At 57.3% G+C, this 17,354-nt stretch overlaps 8 protein-coding genes across 8 annotated transcripts; 3 read left to right on the plus strand and 5 right to left on the minus strand.

Annotated features, from left to right (window-relative positions):
* Positions 1-735: 735 nt before the first annotated feature.
* MKK02DRAFT_40001 (uncharacterized protein) lies at positions 736-2,647 on the minus strand (the record flags this gene model as incomplete). Its single annotated transcript, XM_053090887.1, has 11 exons — positions 736-903; positions 957-1,239; positions 1,300-1,353; positions 1,480-1,592; positions 1,641-1,667; positions 1,752-1,844; positions 2,041-2,090; positions 2,161-2,231; positions 2,300-2,337; positions 2,386-2,485; positions 2,553-2,647. The coding sequence occupies 11 exons, from the start codon at positions 2,645-2,647 to the stop codon at positions 736-738; spliced, it is 1,092 nt and encodes a 363-aa protein (XP_052949457.1).
* Positions 2,648-3,426: 779 nt separating this feature from the next.
* Positions 3,427-5,542, minus strand: MKK02DRAFT_40002 (putative A/G-specific adenine DNA glycosylase; the record flags this gene model as incomplete). Its single annotated transcript, XM_053090888.1, has 10 exons — positions 3,427-3,938; positions 3,987-4,206; positions 4,255-4,347; positions 4,394-4,555; positions 4,608-4,648; positions 4,694-4,856; positions 4,902-5,011; positions 5,058-5,064; positions 5,111-5,189; positions 5,235-5,542. The coding sequence occupies 10 exons, from the start codon at positions 5,540-5,542 to the stop codon at positions 3,427-3,429; spliced, it is 1,695 nt and encodes a 564-aa protein (XP_052949458.1).
* Positions 5,543-5,795: 253 nt separating this feature from the next.
* MKK02DRAFT_18964 (putative alcohol dehydrogenase) lies at positions 5,796-7,739 on the plus strand (the record flags this gene model as incomplete). The annotated part of the gene is made up of 10 exons (XM_053086029.1): positions 5,796-5,993; positions 6,038-6,280; positions 6,325-6,514; positions 6,568-6,581; positions 6,632-6,815; positions 6,863-6,922; positions 6,969-7,092; positions 7,136-7,190; positions 7,233-7,571; positions 7,617-7,739. 10 exons carry the CDS (start codon positions 5,796-5,798, stop codon positions 7,737-7,739), a joined length of 1,530 nt encoding a protein of 509 aa, XP_052949459.1.
* Positions 7,740-8,310: 571 nt separating this feature from the next.
* MKK02DRAFT_19012 (uncharacterized protein) lies at positions 8,311-10,875 on the plus strand (the record flags this gene model as incomplete). The annotated part of the gene is made up of 7 exons (XM_053086035.1): positions 8,311-8,374; positions 8,420-9,153; positions 9,199-9,580; positions 9,645-10,051; positions 10,102-10,623; positions 10,675-10,734; positions 10,816-10,875. The coding sequence occupies 7 exons, from the start codon at positions 8,311-8,313 to the stop codon at positions 10,873-10,875; spliced, it is 2,229 nt and encodes a 742-aa protein (XP_052949460.1).
* Positions 10,876-11,623: 748 nt separating this feature from the next.
* MKK02DRAFT_40005 (uncharacterized protein) lies at positions 11,624-12,369 on the minus strand (the record flags this gene model as incomplete). Its single annotated transcript, XM_053090889.1, has 3 exons — positions 11,624-11,647; positions 11,706-12,129; positions 12,182-12,369. 3 exons carry the CDS (start codon positions 12,367-12,369, stop codon positions 11,624-11,626), a joined length of 636 nt encoding a protein of 211 aa, XP_052949461.1.
* A 176-nt stretch (positions 12,370-12,545) lies between these two features.
* On the minus strand, positions 12,546-13,018 carry MKK02DRAFT_40006 (uncharacterized protein; the record flags this gene model as incomplete). Its single annotated transcript, XM_053090890.1, has 3 exons — positions 12,546-12,704; positions 12,764-12,898; positions 12,950-13,018. The coding sequence occupies 3 exons, from the start codon at positions 13,016-13,018 to the stop codon at positions 12,546-12,548; spliced, it is 363 nt and encodes a 120-aa protein (XP_052949462.1).
* Positions 13,019-13,556: 538 nt separating this feature from the next.
* MKK02DRAFT_40007 (uncharacterized protein) lies at positions 13,557-15,026 on the plus strand (the record flags this gene model as incomplete). Its single annotated transcript, XM_053090891.1, has 5 exons — positions 13,557-13,653; positions 13,701-13,917; positions 13,967-14,092; positions 14,137-14,365; positions 14,418-15,026. The coding sequence occupies 5 exons, from the start codon at positions 13,557-13,559 to the stop codon at positions 15,024-15,026; spliced, it is 1,278 nt and encodes a 425-aa protein (XP_052949463.1).
* A 477-nt stretch (positions 15,027-15,503) lies between these two features.
* MKK02DRAFT_40008 (survival protein sure-like phosphatase/nucleotidase) lies at positions 15,504-17,206 on the minus strand (the record flags this gene model as incomplete). The annotated part of the gene is made up of 7 exons (XM_053090892.1): positions 15,504-15,888; positions 15,943-16,339; positions 16,391-16,469; positions 16,519-16,604; positions 16,652-16,710; positions 16,772-16,887; positions 17,159-17,206. The coding sequence occupies 7 exons, from the start codon at positions 17,204-17,206 to the stop codon at positions 15,504-15,506; spliced, it is 1,170 nt and encodes a 389-aa protein (XP_052949464.1).
* Positions 17,207-17,354: the final 148 nt, after the last annotated feature.

A 17,354-nucleotide genomic window follows, 5' to 3' on the forward strand; every position in this document is an offset into this window, starting at 1 on the left:
CAGCTGCAGTAGGACGCGCAGAGCCCAGGCATCATCGAAGGCTGTCAGTCGCCACTCCAAGGGTGTGATAGGGATGCGAGACCTCTCGGCTGGATCGCATCCAAGCCGTCCGTTCAAGGCATACAGACCTGTCCGTTAGGGCCCATCTTGCCCTCCTTTCGCTGGACTTCGCTTTCTCGCTCCCGAAGAGCAACTCCAATGAGGCTCACGTCTTTCCACCAACCGTCGAGAGCTCTGCAGGGAGTCTGGTGAAAACACGAGCACAAGGCATGCCTTCAGAAGCCATAATTGATAGTGAAAGGAAAAGTACAAGTGTTCGATCGTGGGCAAGGCTGCGGGCCCTTCATGGCGGCTTAGGCAGGCATGCCGTAACATCAGCGAGGTTGAGATTGGTGAACGCGCTGAACAGTCGGTGGACACCCCTAGGCATTGGTCAGAAGCCTTCCGCAGCCGATCATCCCCGCGACTCTATCACCGATCCTGGCGCCTGCTGCTTTTAGCTGACTGCGAAGGTTTCCGACAGCGACCACATTTGACTGGTGGGCATTTTTGCCCCTTTGGGTAATTCTGGCCTGTTTCACGTGCCAGGCAAGCGCTGAGCCGGCAGTCTCGTAACGGTGGCCCTGCGGGATACCGCTGTCCCCAATCTCTCTCAGATATATCAGCTGCATCTACCAGATGATGCTGACTCTACAATTATGACAGAAGAGGCAAAAGTGGGAGTCTAGCTACGTCTCAGGTGTCCCGCCTCGACCTGTTATCCTCGGTCCCTTTCCAGTCGTTCAGTTCCGCCTCGCTTGATCCAAACAGGAACCCGCTCCCCGTGTTTATCGTATACTGAGACCGTGCGTCATACTCGCGAGCATCGCCGACCGGCACCTCTGCCCAGCCGCGATTGATCCTCTGGAGATTCAGCGCATTCCCACCTCATTCAAGTATTGAGCGGTCGGACTCACCCTCGGACTCATGGCTTTCATGCCCCCCGGACTGGACACCACCTCCGTCTCCACATGGACGCGTATCTCTCCTTTCTGCTCCTCGTCTGCAGGCGGGATGTGAAGCTCCCCGTCTCCTCGGTAAGGGCGCGAGCGGGTCCCCAGGCGAGTCCCAGACTCGAGTGGGTATGCCTGCAGTCCAGCCGAGCGGGAGTGAGAAGTGAGGGAGGTTTCGATCCGCCGGGAGAAGCGAAAGTTGAGCATGGCGAGGAAGCCGATGATGTAGATTTTGGGCTGAGATACACTGACGATGAGCTACCGGCCGCGCTGCTTGAGACAAGCGCATAACAAGGTAGATACGCACAGGAAGATGATGCCGACTCGCCTATTTCCCCAAGTAGCTAGTATCAAGATGGATCTAAGGCTCAGTTGTGCCCTCATATAGTATCAAGAACTCACGCGATAAGACCAGGAAGCTGAGTTTCGAGTGATGCCCAGTCCGATCAGTCCAGGTATTCCCTGATCTCTACGCCTGAGTACTGACCGGATCAACTTGACGATGAAACTATCGGTTGCTTTCCATCCCGTCTTGTGTTGGTACAAGGCGTACGCGATGCAGCATGTGATGAGTATATCGATAAACACAGCTGAAATGAGCTACCTTCGTCAGCGACTCGCAGATCTCTCGAAACCCATTATGCTCACCCAAAGATACAGTCCTGCTCGAGAGATCTGCGGCCATGAGCTAAGCCTCTCACTTTTCATCCGCACCTAACCTCTGCAGACACCTGCGATAGATGAAGCAGGGCCACTTACTGGGTCTGCGTACACCGTAGGGTTTGTCGTCTGGTAGGTATTGTTGGTGTACACGACACAATAGATCCGTACAGTACAGCCCATGTGCCCACTCTTTGCAGTCAGCTCAGTCCAAGCTAAAATTCCAGGCTTGGGAAGATAGGGCTCACATGAGCGGCAGGATGACGCTAGGTATTCAAACAGCGTTCTTATTGAGTCTATATGCGCGCTCCGTGTAGAATAGCTGAGAAGTAAGTAAGGGGTGCTGGAAGCCGGCGCGCCGGACCGCGCACTAGGTCAAGGTGCTCACCTGTAATGCTGTGGTGGACCAGTCCCACATGGACGAGTACTGCGATGCCCCTGGCCGCTCAGCTCCACTTAAACAGCTGGCTCGCCTTGGGATCTGCACTCTGCCCTGGAGAAGGCTTACAATGAATCTGAGCGAGCTCTTTGTACTTGCCGAACCCATAGGCGAATGCTTGCGTGAGCCATATGAGAAGGCTGGAAGCATCAGCGCAAACCTCCCTTCGTCGGTGACTCGGACCAAAGCCCAAGGGCATGCAGCTTACTAGACGGAGCTTCCTATTGCCGACAGAAGCGATATGACCTATAGCTATCAGTCGGCCTTCCAGTCCTCGAAGATTGAGCGACATACCACGCAGAATGCCGTGAACCGCTTCTCTTCGCTTCGATGCTGCGACCACTGGACGGTCATGGCAAGAACTGCCCCGAACAACGTCCAGTCAAAGAAGCCGCTGAAATGTCAGCACGGCCACGCTGCTGATCCTCCTGCATTCGCATTTGATGGCCAGCGACACGTACCCAAGTATATACGGCAGTAAGAGGAGCCCCCCTCCGTCTTGACATTGCGCAGCGAGAGCCTGTTCCACAGGATCAACGGATGGGAGGGTCGACATGATATCCTGGAGGGGGGCTTAAGGGGTGCCGAGGCGGTGCGGACGCGACCTGTACGCGCCCTCAGGTGGAGCGGTAGTTAGTCAGTTAGCTGGTAGATAGAGTTTCGTCGAGGAGGAGGACATGTACAGAGGATGATGAGCGTGAGTATCCCTAGTCCTAACAGCACCGTCCCAGGCGGCATCAGCATCAGATAGACGGGAGTCAAAGAGGATGTAAAGGATGGTATTAGAGTTTGATTGATGGGATGCTCCGCGGGATCGTCCTCCCGAAGACGGAGCATCGCGGAATCTTGGTAGCGCCGAAGAAGAGGCGTCCGCTCGGATCGGCTTCGACGCTCAATGCGATCGCCCTTGCCGAGTGCCCCGTTTGAGGCGTGTGTGTGTGTGTGGGTGGGTAGGTGGGTGTCCGTGCTCTCCTCAGCTCTGCCCTCCGTCGGTCCGAGATCTTACATCTCATCCGAAAGCTTATGTGCCTGACCAGTGGAGATCGCGTAGGTCACGTCAGGATTCAGTAGATGCCATCGCGCATGCTACGCTACGCTCGTTCAGCGTCGCTCTGAGGACAGGGGGTTCAAATGAGCGGGCGAGGACCGTTCCTCTGAGCGCGACCGGCTTGGAATGAGCATACCATCATGCCACCTCGTGTGCCGCTGCATTTTTTCCGTGTGCCCAAGCGGTACTTGACTGCGATGAGCCGTGATGTTTATCGCTCCAAACCTGCAGAGGAGATCTACTATTATGAGCAGACTGTGCAGAGATATACAAGATTGCTTACAGTCCTAGCTAGACTTTGAGGGCATCATCGGCATCATGATCTTCTTGACCTTCTTCCCGCCGGCCTCGGCCTCGGCATCCCCTTTCACCACGCTCTTCCGCTTGACCCCCTTCCCCTTACCCTTGCCCTTCTCCTTAGCCGCCCCAGCGTCAAAAGAGCCCCAAGACCCATATATCTCCGCCCAGACCTTCTTGACCCCCGTCCCGATATTAGCGCTCTCCACGCCTGCAGCGTCCAGCCAGACCGCCGATGCACCGACCAGTGTTGGTAGAGGTACCGCGTCCGGATGAGAGAGGACGAGATGCTGGACGTGGTATGTCATGTTGATGTGGCTGAAGATGTGCGGGATACTGGAGATGGCCGAATGGAAGAGGGAGTAGCCGGCTTTCTGGAGGTCGGCGGCGGATTGTGCAAAAGTGCTATCAAGGTTGGAGATGGCCAGCGTCTTTTGTCTCTCGATGGATGCGTCGGCCTCGACACTAATGGTTGGGGGCTCGAAGAGGCCCGCTAGTAGTCCTGATCATCAGCTTGTACTTGCGCTGGTGTCATGATGAGGGGACCTACCTTTCTCAGGCCGCTTGACAAACACCCAGTGTGTTTCCTCCCCCCGCCGGACCTCGGTGACGCACACGACCTCTTCTTCCTCCCTCGACGCCTTCTTCTCCTTTCGCATGGGGAACACCGTGACTGCCGGTATACGCCCATCGGCCTTGATATCTGGTATCGATTCGCACAGGGTGCAGATGGCTGAGCCTGAAGTCGGGACTGGCGCTGGTGATTTAAGCTAAAGAGATCAGCCTCGTCCGAGTCACACGCTAGAGAGGTGACATACCTCTGCGTATGCCTTGCACCCAGTCTGAAGAGGGCATGAGGCGCAATCAGGGCCGACAGGCTTGCACACCTGACTGCCGAGCTCCATCAAGGCCTGAAAGATTAGCTAATCTCCGCTTCCTCGAGACGGAAGGACTGACCTGGTTCCAATCCCCTGCTATCCCCTGCCGCGCCGGGTCGTTCGGAAGGGTTTCGATCAGCTCCACAGCTGCTGTCCATAATGCCTTGATGGTCTGCGGGGCGACTTGACTGGCATGTATGGCGAGTAGGCGAGTGAACAGGCGATGGATGTTGCCGTCGATCTGTACAGGTCAGCCAGAAAATGAATGCTTGGAGACGAGGCTTGACGCGTACGATAGGTGTGCGAACGCCATATGCCATGGAGCAGATCGCGCCTGCCTCATCAGCTTCGCCCTCCGGTCCTCCTCGGTGAGACTCACCCGCCGTATACCGCCCAACACCGTCAATCTCCTTCTCCATCTGGCTCGGACTATCCGGCAACCTCCCCTGGTACTTCTTATCCCCCATGACTGTCTTCGCTCCTGCAAGAAGCGATCTAGCTCTGCGATAGTAGCCTAATCCTCTCCACATAGCATTGACTTCCTGAATCATCAGCTCAGAGCTTGCAGGTCCCTTTGAAGGACTCACCTCTACATCCGCCTTAGCGAGTTCCGCGATTGTCGGCCACTTTTCGATCCAGCGCTGCCAGTACGCAATGACGGTTGCAACTTGGGTCTGCTGGAGCATGATCTCGCTGACTGAGAAGTTAGCAGCCGTCGAGCTTCGAGTACAGGCAGAGCTCACCCCAGATCTGATCGATCAGCTCTATCACATTTCGGCTTAGCAGCTTGACACACCTCGTATGCTCGCTGGCCCTTCTCCTCCATAGTCAGGCTAGGATCATATCGCTTCCGCCATGGCATACCCCGCTTCTCGCTGTCCCTTCAGCTCCCAAGTCCGCTAGTCCGAAGCTGAGCTCACCGAACTCCCTCAAACCAGCTCAACAGCTCCTCCTGCAGACCAGCTACTGCACCGACCGCGTGATACTCCTTGGAATGCGGCCGGGCCACTGCGAGCCCGATTGGCACATCCTCAATGTCCGACTCGTCCGCCTTGCGCTTCACGCCGGCCTTGGCTTTGTCCTTGCCCTTGGTCTGGATGGTGGACCTCGCCTTGACGACGCGTTTCCCTCCTGCTTTTCTCGGCGAGGAGGAGCCTTCTGGTGCGTACGGCTCGGATTCCGAGTCGGAGACGGTGTACACGGATCCTGGGGAGGAAGCTCGACCCATGGTGGCCTGGACTGAGGGCTATGTCGTCGATTTGATCGTCTTCGCCATCACTGGACGCGTCCAAAGTATTTCGCCGATGTTCGGCGCGTCTCGGCTAATGCCGTAACTCCGGCCGGCTATTTCTTGGGGGGTCCGGGCGGACCATAAGCGGGCCCTCCGGGGAGTGGAGTATCCCTCCCTCCCTCGCTTTGTCTCTCATCTTCATCTATACCTGTGGTCAACAGCAACCTCTATCAGAGACACAGCAGACACTATGGCAGCTCGAGCGTCCATCAACCGTCTTTTGACCGCGACGTCCAACCAGGGATGTCGGGGATGTGGGCGTACCCACGCTTCCAACCACCACCACCTCCCCTCACTATCGAGTCAGGGTGTGAGGGGGATGGCTACTCCCATAGAGACTCCTCTTCGCGCTGGGCCTCCACAGGGAAACGGCGACTATGCCTTCGAGGTCAGTCAGTTTCCTCAGAAGAAGGACCGTTGACTGAAAGACAGATGGCCGCGTCCAACTTGCGATTTGGCCAGCACGCGACCCGAGAGGTCGGTATGGACTTTACCAACATGATTGCCCAGCTTCCCGCTTCGGAGCGTGCCAATGCCAAGATCGGTGTCTTCACCGACCCGAATGTAGCCAAGCTGGACGTTATGAAGGTGGTTGAGGAGTCCCTGATGAAGGAGGGTTTGAACTGGGTGACCTACGACAAGGTCGCTGTCGAACCCACCGACAAGAGTTGGCAGGTACGTCTGACCTTCCAGACGACGGAACTAAGCTCATACTCTAGACTGCGATTGACTTTGCTCGGTCTGGCAATATCACCCACTTCCTCGCTGTTGGTGGTGGTTCCGCTATGGATACCGCCAAGGCTGCGAACCTCTTCTGCACCTATCCCGACGCGGACATCTACGAGTTCATCAATGCCCCCATCGGTAAGGGCACACCCATCGCGAAGAAGCTCTCCCCGTTGATTGCCAGTGAGTCCCAGTTTGGCGGTGTGAATGATTGACGACAAAGCTGATATATGCAGTTCCAACCACAGCTGTATGTCAAAGCATACCTCGCATCCCGCACAAGTCGAGCTGATGATATAGGGGACTGGATCCGAGACGACTGGTACTGCCATCCTCGACATCCCGTCCATGTCATTCAAGACCGGTATCGCGTCCCGCGCGCTCAAGCCCACACTTGGTATTGTCGATCTCAATAACACTAAGACCTGCCCGCGAGAAGTCGCCATCTCTGCTGGTCTTGACGTCCTCTTCCACTCGCTCGAGAGTGAGTCTGTTGATTTTACTTTTCGCAGAGCATTGCTTATAGATCAGGTTGGACTGCCATGCCTTTCCACGAGCGGACGCCCCGGCCTGCGAACCCCATCAATCGACGTGAGTGAAAGCCTGGACCCGGTGTGCTTCTGTACTGATCTCGCAGCGGCATACCAAGGCTCTAACCCCATCTCGGACATCTTCTCCAAGTGGGCGCTTGAGCAGACCGTCAAGTACCTCCCGCGCATCTCGAAGGACCCTACCGATGACGAGGCTCGCGCGCAGATGCTGTGAGTTACCCGTCTCATCACCAGCGCTGCCGCTGACTTTTAGTCTCGCCGCATCTACCGCTGGTATCGGATTCGGTAACGCTGGTGTCCACATCCCGGTACGCCGTGCAGTCATCGTATGATCCTCTCTGACGGTCTAGCACGCCTTCTCCTACCCGATCTCCTCGCTCAACAAGGGCCGGGCAAAGGACAAGCAATACCACCACCCCTCTTACTCCCCGGACGTCCCGCTCATCCCGCACGGGGTCGCCGTCTCCATGACCGCTCCCGCCGTATTCAGCTTCACCGCCCCCTCGGCGCCGACGCGCCACCGCGAGGCTCTTGCCATCTTCATGGGTGACCGCGCGGACCAGCTCTCGCGCATCAAGGACGAGGATCTTGGTCAGGCGCTCGGTGAGGAGATTCAGCGGTTCTTGGACATCTTGGGTGTTCCAAGGGGTCTGAGCCAGGTCGGGTACACCAGCAGTGACATCCACTCGGTGAGTATCCAGCTAGCAACAGTGAAATTAGAGCTGAATCGTCAGCTCGTTGAAGGATGTCTGCCCCAGCGGCGTGTGCTTGACCTCGCGCCCCTTCTGTCCAGGGACGACAGGGAGGAGCAGCGCGAGCAGCTCAGCCGGATCGTCGAAAACTCGATGAGCTGGTAGGTAAGCAGCAGTAGCCATATGCGGAAGGACTGTCGTACAGAAGGGATGAAGTAAAGCCTGATTTATATGCAAGTTTGTCGTGATCGACGAGGAGGTCGAGCTCGCTACCACTTTGACCGCCTTCGCTGCCACGGAAGCAAAATTACCAGCCAAATACAAACCACCCCAGAAGGCCTAACCGTTACCACTATACATCTGCCTGTAGCCATGTCAGAAGGAGTAGCAGCTGCCAGCTCAGCAGCACCGTCTAGAGGACCCCCTGGGCCGCCACCTGGTGCGCCGCCCGGAGCGCCAGCAGGCCTGCCGGCGCGACCACCTGGACCTCCACCTGGGTATGTCCCCCTTCGCCAGTCCCTGCCACTTAAGCTGATCCGTTAGAGGCCCACCTGGCCCACCTCCTGGCGGACCAACACACCGTCCAGCGAATGGTGTGCACCCTGCCTCGGCGGCCGCACCGGCCCAAGGCTTCCCAGGATGGGGCGGACCACCCGTCGGACGAGGAGGAATGAGCATGGGTATGCCTCGGCCGCAGATGGGTATGCCAATGCCTATGCCTATGATGGGTATGGGTATGGGACCTGGTATGATGCCCAACTTTCCACCCCCGCTACCGCCTGGATGGTCCGAACATACCGGTAAGTCCCATCCCCGCTCCTCGTGGTGGCTGCACTGACAAGCAGCTCCTGACGGCGTAACACGCTATTACTACAACTCTCAAACCAAAGAATCGACCTACGTCCGCCCCTCTTTCGCTCCCCTTCCACCCTCCGGCCCCCCTCCTCCCCCAATCGCAGCCCCAGCGCTGTCCATCGCCGAAAAGAAGAAGAAGAAGGAGAAACCAAAAGATAAAGTTCCCGTCCCCGGAACGTCCTGGACCCGGATCACCACGACCGAGGGGAATGTGTTTTACTTTGAGAAGGAGAGCAAGCGGTCGGAGTGGAGTGTGCCGGAGGAGATCCGAGCGGAGGTGGAGGAGTTGGAGAAGGAGGAGAAGCGGGTGAGGGATGAGAAGGCGAAGGAGGAGGAGGAGAAACGGAAGGAGGAGCGGCTGGAGCGACTCAGGGAGCAGGAGAGGGTGAGAGTGGAGGTGGAAGAGGAGCGGAGAAAGAAGGGGGAGAAGCGGAAAGCTGGGGCGGAAGGGGGAAGTGAGGGGAAGGAGGCGAAGAAGGTGAAGGTGGAGGATGGGACGGAGGAGGTTGAGGAGGAATTGGCGGGGCCCAAAGATGAGGAGGATGAGGAGGCGTGGATGAAGGCTGTGGCGGCGGAGTTTGCGGCGGCGGATAAGAGCGCGGCGGATCAGGAGAAGCAGGATAAGGAGGATACAGCCAAAGCCGAGGAAGAGGCAGCGAAGAAGGTCTTTGCGGTACCGGACAAGGTGGTTGTCTCTCCCGAAGAAGGCAGAGCTCTCTTCAAGGTAAGCTACAGACCTCGTACGCACGGTGATCGAGCTGACTCTCAGGCACTACTCATGGAAAAGAAGATATCCCCTTTCTCAACATGGGAACAATCCCTTCCCCTCTTCATCAACGACCCTCGATATGTCCTCCTCTCCTCCCCCAAGATCCGAGAAGAAGTATACGACGAGTACTGCCGCGAGGCTGGGCGCCAGCGCCGACTCAACAAGGCAGGCCCCGCTGCGTCCGCTGCGGCCGCCGAGACGAAAAAGGCGGACCCGGAGCGCGAGTACAAGGCTTTGTTGAGAGAGGAAGTGACGAGTACCAGGACCCGCTGGGATGACTGGCGGAAAAAGTGGAAGAAGGACCGAAGACTCTATAGCTTTGGGAGGGACGATAGGGAGCGGGAGAAGGTGTTCAAGCAGCATCTGAAGGAGTTGGGAGAACGTGAGTTTCAGCTGCCAGATACAGTACGATGTCAAGTATTCGGTATCGCAGCTGACAAGGGTAGGCAAGAGAGCCGACGCCCAACGAGCCGAAGCGGACTTTTTCGACCTCTTGCGCGAATCCCCCAGCATCACCTCTACCTCCGTCTGGTCCGAAGTCAAACGCCCACTCTCCTCGGATGCACGATACGACGCGGTCGGTTCCTCTTCACTCCGGGAAGAACTGTTTCAGACGTATATCGGCAAGATTGCATCGAGCAGCACGGCCGAGACGCCCGAGCAGGCTGCTGAGCGTAAGGCGGCGGAACGTAAAGCAAAGCAGGAGGCGAGTCTGCGGGAGCGGCAAGCGCAAGTCGGACAAGCGATGGAGAAGGTGGAGAAGGATGTGGGGAGGAGTCGGAAGGGTGCGGGGATGGAAGAGGGGTCGAGGTTATTCGGAAGTCTGTTGGTGGATCAGATCAGGGATGCCGAGGTGAGCTGCGAAATACGCTCTGATGTACATGTTCACAGCTGACATCATAGATCACTTGGGATTCCGCTATTCAGATCCTCTCGCCAGATCCCCGCTTCAACCATCCCGCCCTCCACCCAATGGACAAGCGCCGACTCTTTGACGCGCACATAGGCCACCTCGCCGGAAAACGCTCCAACGCCCTCTTCCAACTCTTCACCACCCACACCACCCAACTCGACACGCCCTTCGACGCCGTCTACCCCAAAATCATCGACGACCCCATTGTCCAGCGCCTCGGACTCGACGTCAATAGCCTCGAAGATCGCTGGGCGGGCTGGATGGCCCACCGGACCCAAGACGCTCGACAACAGTTTGATGTCATGCTTGGCGAGAATAGCTTTGTCGAGTTTTGGGGCAAGATGAGGAAGAAGATGGTGGATGAGGAAGCGGCGGCTGCGCTCAAGGAGGACCCGACGGAGAAGGAGGAAGGGGCGGAGGAGGATGATGAGGGTATGGGAGATGGAGGAAAGGCGGATCTGACGCAGTTGGCGCAGCAGATTGATCTGAATGAGATCAAGGCTGTGTTGAGGGTGAGCTGCCCGTTTCCGCCATAGTAGAAGCAATAGAGCTGACGGAGTCAGAGAGATAAGCGGTATCGCCAGTTCGATCACATGCCGGAAGAGAGGGAAGAGTGGATCAGGGTGAGTTGATGTCCCATCAGTCCCCTCCAGTCCCCTGACTGTCGATGCACTCAATTGGGCAGGAAGCTGACCCCTCTTCAGGAGTATCTTGAAAACCTGGAAGCTGCGTCGGGATCCAAGACCATCCATCAAGTTGGATAGCTCTAGCGCTGAAGGAAGGACAGCCATCAGGGCTACCGGCCGACCATGTACACTCGAACGGGCGGACGTGCCTCAGCTCGTGGAGGCATAATGGGAGCAGCGCGGGGAAGCAGCACAAATGAGACTATACTATATCTACAATGCATATTTGGTGTTCACTGTACAGTACTCTACACATACAAGTAACTTTTCCCCTTCCGAGCCGCACCGCAAGTCCTTCATCCTCGCCGGCACCCTATAGGAAACGGTCTTGTCTCCGAATACACTGTGAGCCGCCTCGAATCGAACTGGTGTGTTTTGTAGTCCGCCCAACGGAGCTGCGGGAGATGGATTTGCCGGGCAGGAGGTGCTGGCGGTGGAGGATGCGGGGGTGAAGAGGCGGGTGGAGGTGGAGGAGAAGGTTGATCGTCGGGCGGTGGGGAAGGGGGAGGCGGAGAAGAAGGAGCAGGAGGCGGCGGGGGAGGATGGTTGTCGGGCGGTGGGGGCGGGGGAGGCGGGGAAGTTGGAGCCGGGGGAGGCGGTGGAGGATGGCCGTCAGGTGACGAGGTGGATGGCACAGGGGACGACGTAGCGGGCGGAGAGGGACTAGGTGATAAAAGTACCATATTCTCCTCGCTTACCGCCCGAAGCCGGCGAGACGAACGACTAGCAGGCAATGGCGCAATTTCATTCTGCTCCCCGAAGATTTGAAGGTCGTCGTCGTCGTCCGAGTCGGGATCGTCTGTCTCGATCTCACGAGCGAGAAGTCTTAAGCGGACTTCTTTCCTCGGATCTGGTTAGTCAGCTTTAGATCCCAATCGAAGAAACGCTAGCTCACCTTTTCCGGCCACCCATCCTGGCGGATATCCCCACTTCAACATCCACTCAAACCACGGATACTGTCTCCTCTTCCTGGCAGCACGCGCCAGCGACACCCTGACTTGTCGATCCCGCAAATCCTCCTCCACTTCCCCTCCTCGTGGATTGACGACGATGCCTTGATCCCCCAGCTCATCCTCCTCTTCCACCCAGAAAAGCGCATCCTCCAGCTCTTGGCTCACTTCGCCGGGGACGAAGCGGGAGCACAGAGCCAGACGACGGGTCCGCTCGTCGGCGGTGTAGGTGTATAAGGCGAGATGGGGGATGGCATAGTCGGGCATGGCGTCTTTCTGGGCATGGAAAGCGTCTCGGGAGGCGCGAATCTGGAGTTGGTCTCGAGGATAAGGGCAATCTGTGATGATGTGGCCTGGTTCGCGGCAGTTCCAGCAGATTTGACTGATTCGTCAGCTCTTCCTTCAGCGACAAGAAAAGGCTCGGGAAAGCTGACCTTGGCCTCCCCGTCTTCTTTGCAGATCCAGGCGCCTCGCCTTTGGTGTAAAGCACGCTGGAATCCCCCGCGATACCACCCCTCTCCCGCTCCGTATCCACCATCACCGTCAACTCATCCCTCTCGTGGTCGATAGGCACATTCCACTCCTCCCTATCCGTGTAATTCGCATACGTCCGCCTTAGCATCACCTCAAAGTCCCCTTGCTCATCCTCTGGGACATACTCTCCCAGCTGACGCCCATATGTCGAGTTGAGGGAGAGCCAAGTCCGTCCCACCGTCTTTCGCCAGGGCGGGATGCTGGGGCCAGCATCGCCCTGGTGAGGCTGATGCTGGGCATGTGAACATTGGCCCTGGACATGGGTTATGATCGATCGGTAGGGGGCGAATCGGCTCGGTTGGCTTGGGGAGGGAGTGAGGAGTCCGCCTGGGCCTGCGCTTGCCATTGGTCCAGAGCGGCGATGAGGGCGGGGGCGTTGATGCGATGTTTCTGGACTCGGGCGCCTTCGAGGTGGAGGACGGGCTGCGCGGATGAGCTTCTGTCTCCAGCGTTCAAAATTATACGAGAGAGAGGTAGCTCACGATGTCGTATTGGTACAGACGTCTCCAGCGCTTCGCCTCCTTCGCATCAACGTCCGCAGGTGGCGAACGGATATTGAACAGCTCGAGGTCGAACGGGCGGACCTGACGGACTTTGGCGAGCTCCAGCTTGGCCACCTATGATATGTCAGCTGTGATCACAAGGACGTCAAGCGGACTCCAGCTCACCTCGCACAAGGAGCACTCCTTGCCGCCTGTATAGAGCGTCAACCGGGGAAGTGGAGGACGAGGAGGCATGGGCGGCCGTTATGCCTCGAGCTGTGGTGATTGCATCAAGTAGGTTGGTAGCTAGCGCGTAACAAGCCTCCGGAGACCCCGTGCACCGGAACGAAGAGGGAAGGAAGAGAAGTAGAAGGTAAAGAAGGACGAAGAAGAAGTACGGTTCGAAGGGAGAAGGGACGCGCACCAAAACAATTTCAGTCTGCCAAAAATCCAGTCAACCACCCCACCTCCCCCATCTCCAACTCCTCCTTTTACCTCTCTACCTTCTAAACATCACTCCTCCATACAGCCTTATAATACACACCCCTCGGCGCCCTCGAAGCTCCTGAGAACTTGTACATCGACCTCGGACGTCTGCTGCGACCGTAAACTGGAGAAGCATTTCCCAAATCTCCCCACCCTCCCTCCGGCCTGACGCGTTTGTTTGGTTCGTCACCTATTGGCACGTCTTTCGTCCCGCCCAAGACCTTCAGTCCTAGAATCTCACTTATCGCGGGCAAGTAACTCCGCGCAGCCACCGCTCTATCCGAGCAACCCAGCACAACCTCGCATTATGGCGTCCAACAATAAGGCCGGCTCAGATTCCGACTCTGACGATGGCGACTTCTTCATCATCCAGCCCAAGCCAATAAGCAGAAACAAGGTGTCCTGTGAGCTAGGTTCTCCTCAAGTTAAGCACAAGAGCTGACACTCTCAGCGCCTATAGAAGCGGAAATCCTCCCTACCTCCTCGGACGAATACGAGAGCCAGTCGTCGTCGGACGCAAAAGCCGGCAAGAAGCGCAAGCGGAAGACCAAAGTCAAGCCTGCGCCGATCGTTCAACCTGCATGGCTGGAAGCTGCGCAGAACTCGAGGAGGAGGACGCAGTCTAGGAGTACGACGAGGGAGGTCAGCAAGCCGCGAGCTGAAGTTGTGTAAGCTGAATTCCCCCTTACAGGGCTGTGGGCAGAAGCTGACGGATAGGGAACTGGTCGACTCGGAGGACGAAGAGCAAAAGGCAAAGCGCAGGCGCCAACAGGCAGTCTTGGAATTGACTCCTCCGCCTGATCTGACCGAGGAGGAAAAGACCAGGATACGAGGGCTGGTCGAGTAAGTCCCTTGTTACACGCCAGAGATCCACGCTGACCAGACAGCCAAGCCCTCCCGATCAATCCTATCGAGCTGGACGACGACGAGGACGATGACGAGCTCGTCACGCGGACGTCGGAACCGAGGGCGTCTTCGCCTGGCGACGAGTACGAGCAGGACCCGCGCGTCACGATCAACATTCACATGGTGGCGGATCCGGACAAGATCGCGGCGGGGACGAGTGCGAAGGCTATCGAGCGATATGAGAAAGCGTGGGCTTTGTATGTGAACCGGGTACGTCTACTTTTTTCCCACAGGACCGAGGTGGACGGAGCTGATCAGGCAGAGAGATCCGCTATCTCGGATGATCCGGGATCTGGCCGATAAGATTGGCAAAAACGCAGACGACCTCATCGTGGTCTACAACGGTCTCAAGCTCGGGCGGCACCTCTCGCCGCTCAAGCTCGGTATCCCGGGAGGCGGGGAGATGGAGATGGTGGGATATGAGCGGGATGTGTACGTCAAGGTGGAGAAGCAGCGGGAGGAGGAGCGGGCGCGGCAATTGGCGATCCTGGACGGGACGGCGCCTCCCCCTGCCGCGGAAGAACCTGACGCCGCACCCGAAGAAGGGGAAGGAGGAGGGGAGGCGGAAGCGGAGCCAGAGCCAGAAGACGAGCCAGAAGAAACCAAAAAGAAGGGAACGGTCGTCCGTCTTCGGGGCAAATGGGGAGAAGCGACTATCCGGGTGGCGGACACGGTCTCGATGAAGGCTCTCGCGGCGCATTATTGCAGAAAGGTGGATCATGTAGGGGAGGAGGCGAATATACGGTTTGAGTTCGATGGGGAGAGGGTGGAGACGGAGCAGACGATAGGGAGTATTGGGGTGGAGGATAGGGATATGATTGATGTGATTTGTGGAGTGGGGAAGGCGGATGGGGAGGGGGAGGATGATTAGAGGAGGAGAAGGAGGGGGTGTGTGGAGGTGCGCGTGTGCATGTGCAGGTGCTGTGGTCGTGGTGGTGTTGTAGGGTCTTATTTCCGGGCTTATCAGGTTATCATATGCATATGTACAAGTATACCTGTCAAGATTCCAGATGGGGTTCGGGGTGGGAGATAGGACGAGTTAGTCTCGCATCCATACCCTACTTCATGGAGAGATAGGGAGGCAGAGGAAAGGGGCATCACGTACCAAAGAAATCTCGGCGACTGTCTTACCTTCTCTGAGCTGTAGTGATTTGCGGTCTAGACTACGCGCGAGGAAGGAAGGGAAAGGGACGACTCCTTCCCCCTACTTACCTCCATATAGCTCCACTCCCGAGCGGTAGCGAGATAGAGAGAAACTGTTTGAAGGCGTAGGCTGGATATAGGAGAACACTATAGACATCCAAGACGTACATACAACAGGACCTGTCACCGACTCGAACTACCCTACCTATATCGGGAGCGCCTGACCCGCCTCAATCTTCTGCCCCTCTGCATCCTCAAACCATCCCGGGCCTTCTTGCATCCCCGCAAACTCTGCCCGGAGAGGCACGACGCTACTGTACCCCTTCGCAAACGCCCACGCGTCGCTTCCGGTCGGTAAGGACTCGATGGGCGGGTTGAGGAGGTGCGACATGGAGGGCGCGAATTTGAATTTTAGACCACCAGCGGCGGGTGCAGCTGTGGCAGGTGGCGGTGGAGCGGGCGTAGAAGAGGGAGTGGGGATGGCGCCAGGTCCGGCGGGTTTGGATGTGGTATGTGTTGAGGGAGCTGCGGATACGAGTTGAGGCTTGTTTTGGCCCATATCGCTGCTGGGAACATAGTCGCCCTTGATTCTGGACTATTAGCTTGCAGCTCCAATATACTTCCTTGGACCATGGCTAGCTCACGCGGTAGTAGCCTTGAACAAGCTCCCATAGCTACTTCTCCACATCTGCGCATACACCGTCTTTCTCTTTTCCCGCAATAACCAATCCTCTACCAACGGGATATTGACCGTATACAGCTGGGTAGGGCGCTTACTGCTCCCTACAACCTCGGTACCCCAGTTACTCCATAGATGGTCGCAGATATCAACGGCGACCTCGTGCGCTAGCTTTGTGGCTGGTGGGGGGCATGGGCGGGCCACGACACCGTACGAGATGGCGATATTGGGAATGTGGTGCTCGTGGTGAGAGGTTGAGGGGTCGGACGGGTGCCCAGGGAGGGGAACGGACATGGACCCAGCGAGGGCGGCGCCGATCGTCCCGGAGGAGAGGGAGAAGGCGGTAGAGGAGTTGCGGCCGTCTGGGGAGGTCAGCTTGACTTTTGGACGTCCATAGCGATTGCCTAGCTCACGATTGGGACCGGATATGACCATGTCTATTTCGCCTGGATAAAGGTTGTGAAGAGCTATATTTGAGCAGGTAGCGGGTGTCTAGCAAAGTGAGCTAGGACCACAAGCCTACGGATATACGGGAGCTCACGCCTGAAAGCAGGATCCATTCTGCTTCTTCGCCTTCTTTTAGAGGTCTGGGCGCTTCGCAGATATCGCCTTCTAATCCATCAGGTCCTAAGGTCGGGTCAGCTGTGGCCCTTATCGTAGGCCAGTCAGCTTACCTCTTGGGTAGAAGTAGCTGGCGTTGATGATGTCGGATATAGCGTATGCCTTGCCGACCCTTGACGCATGTCAGCTGGGATTCATTCTGCACAAGATACGGAATGAAGGCGTGAGCTCACCATGACTTCTGACAATCAGGGACGACAACGCGAACATCCCACCCGAGCTTCTCCTGCAGCAGCTTCGAAAAGGCGAAGATATTGGGTGACGAAGAAGACGGCGGTCCGTCGTCATTCTGCTCAGTCAGGGACGGGGTATCCTTCCAAGGAGTCGAGAGATCGGTCAGGGGGAGGTCTGCAGACAAAGATCGCGTCCTAGCCACACACTCCGTGCAGACCCCCAGGATGAAGGAGCTTGTGAAGCCTCCGTACGAGGCTGATACCAAGAGGCAGTGAATGGGCAAGACAGTCACGACACACCACAGGAGAGGAGAGAGCAGAGCAGGTGAAGTCCTAAGCGCCTCCATCCTGCTCTTGTCCGGACGAGAGCGGAAAGTACAGACTCACCGTTAGAAGGACCCTCGGACGCTTGCCGTATGTCCGTCGTGCGGACATTTTGCCTATATACAAGCTGTATGTAGCGTTGAAGGAGAACAAGGCAGACCAAGACCACCCTTGGACCACCCAGAGAAGCCCAGAGAGTCGGATCGCGAGGAATGCTGAGCCGGTGAGTGCGATCGGAGAAGCCCGATAGTGCCACATG

Source organism: Dioszegia hungarica (assembly GCF_025882075.1).
Source record: "Dioszegia hungarica strain PDD-24b-2 chromosome Unknown MKK02contig_2, whole genome shotgun sequence".
In the NCBI taxonomy this organism is placed as follows: Eukaryota; Fungi; Basidiomycota; class Tremellomycetes; order Tremellales; family Bulleribasidiaceae; genus Dioszegia; species Dioszegia hungarica.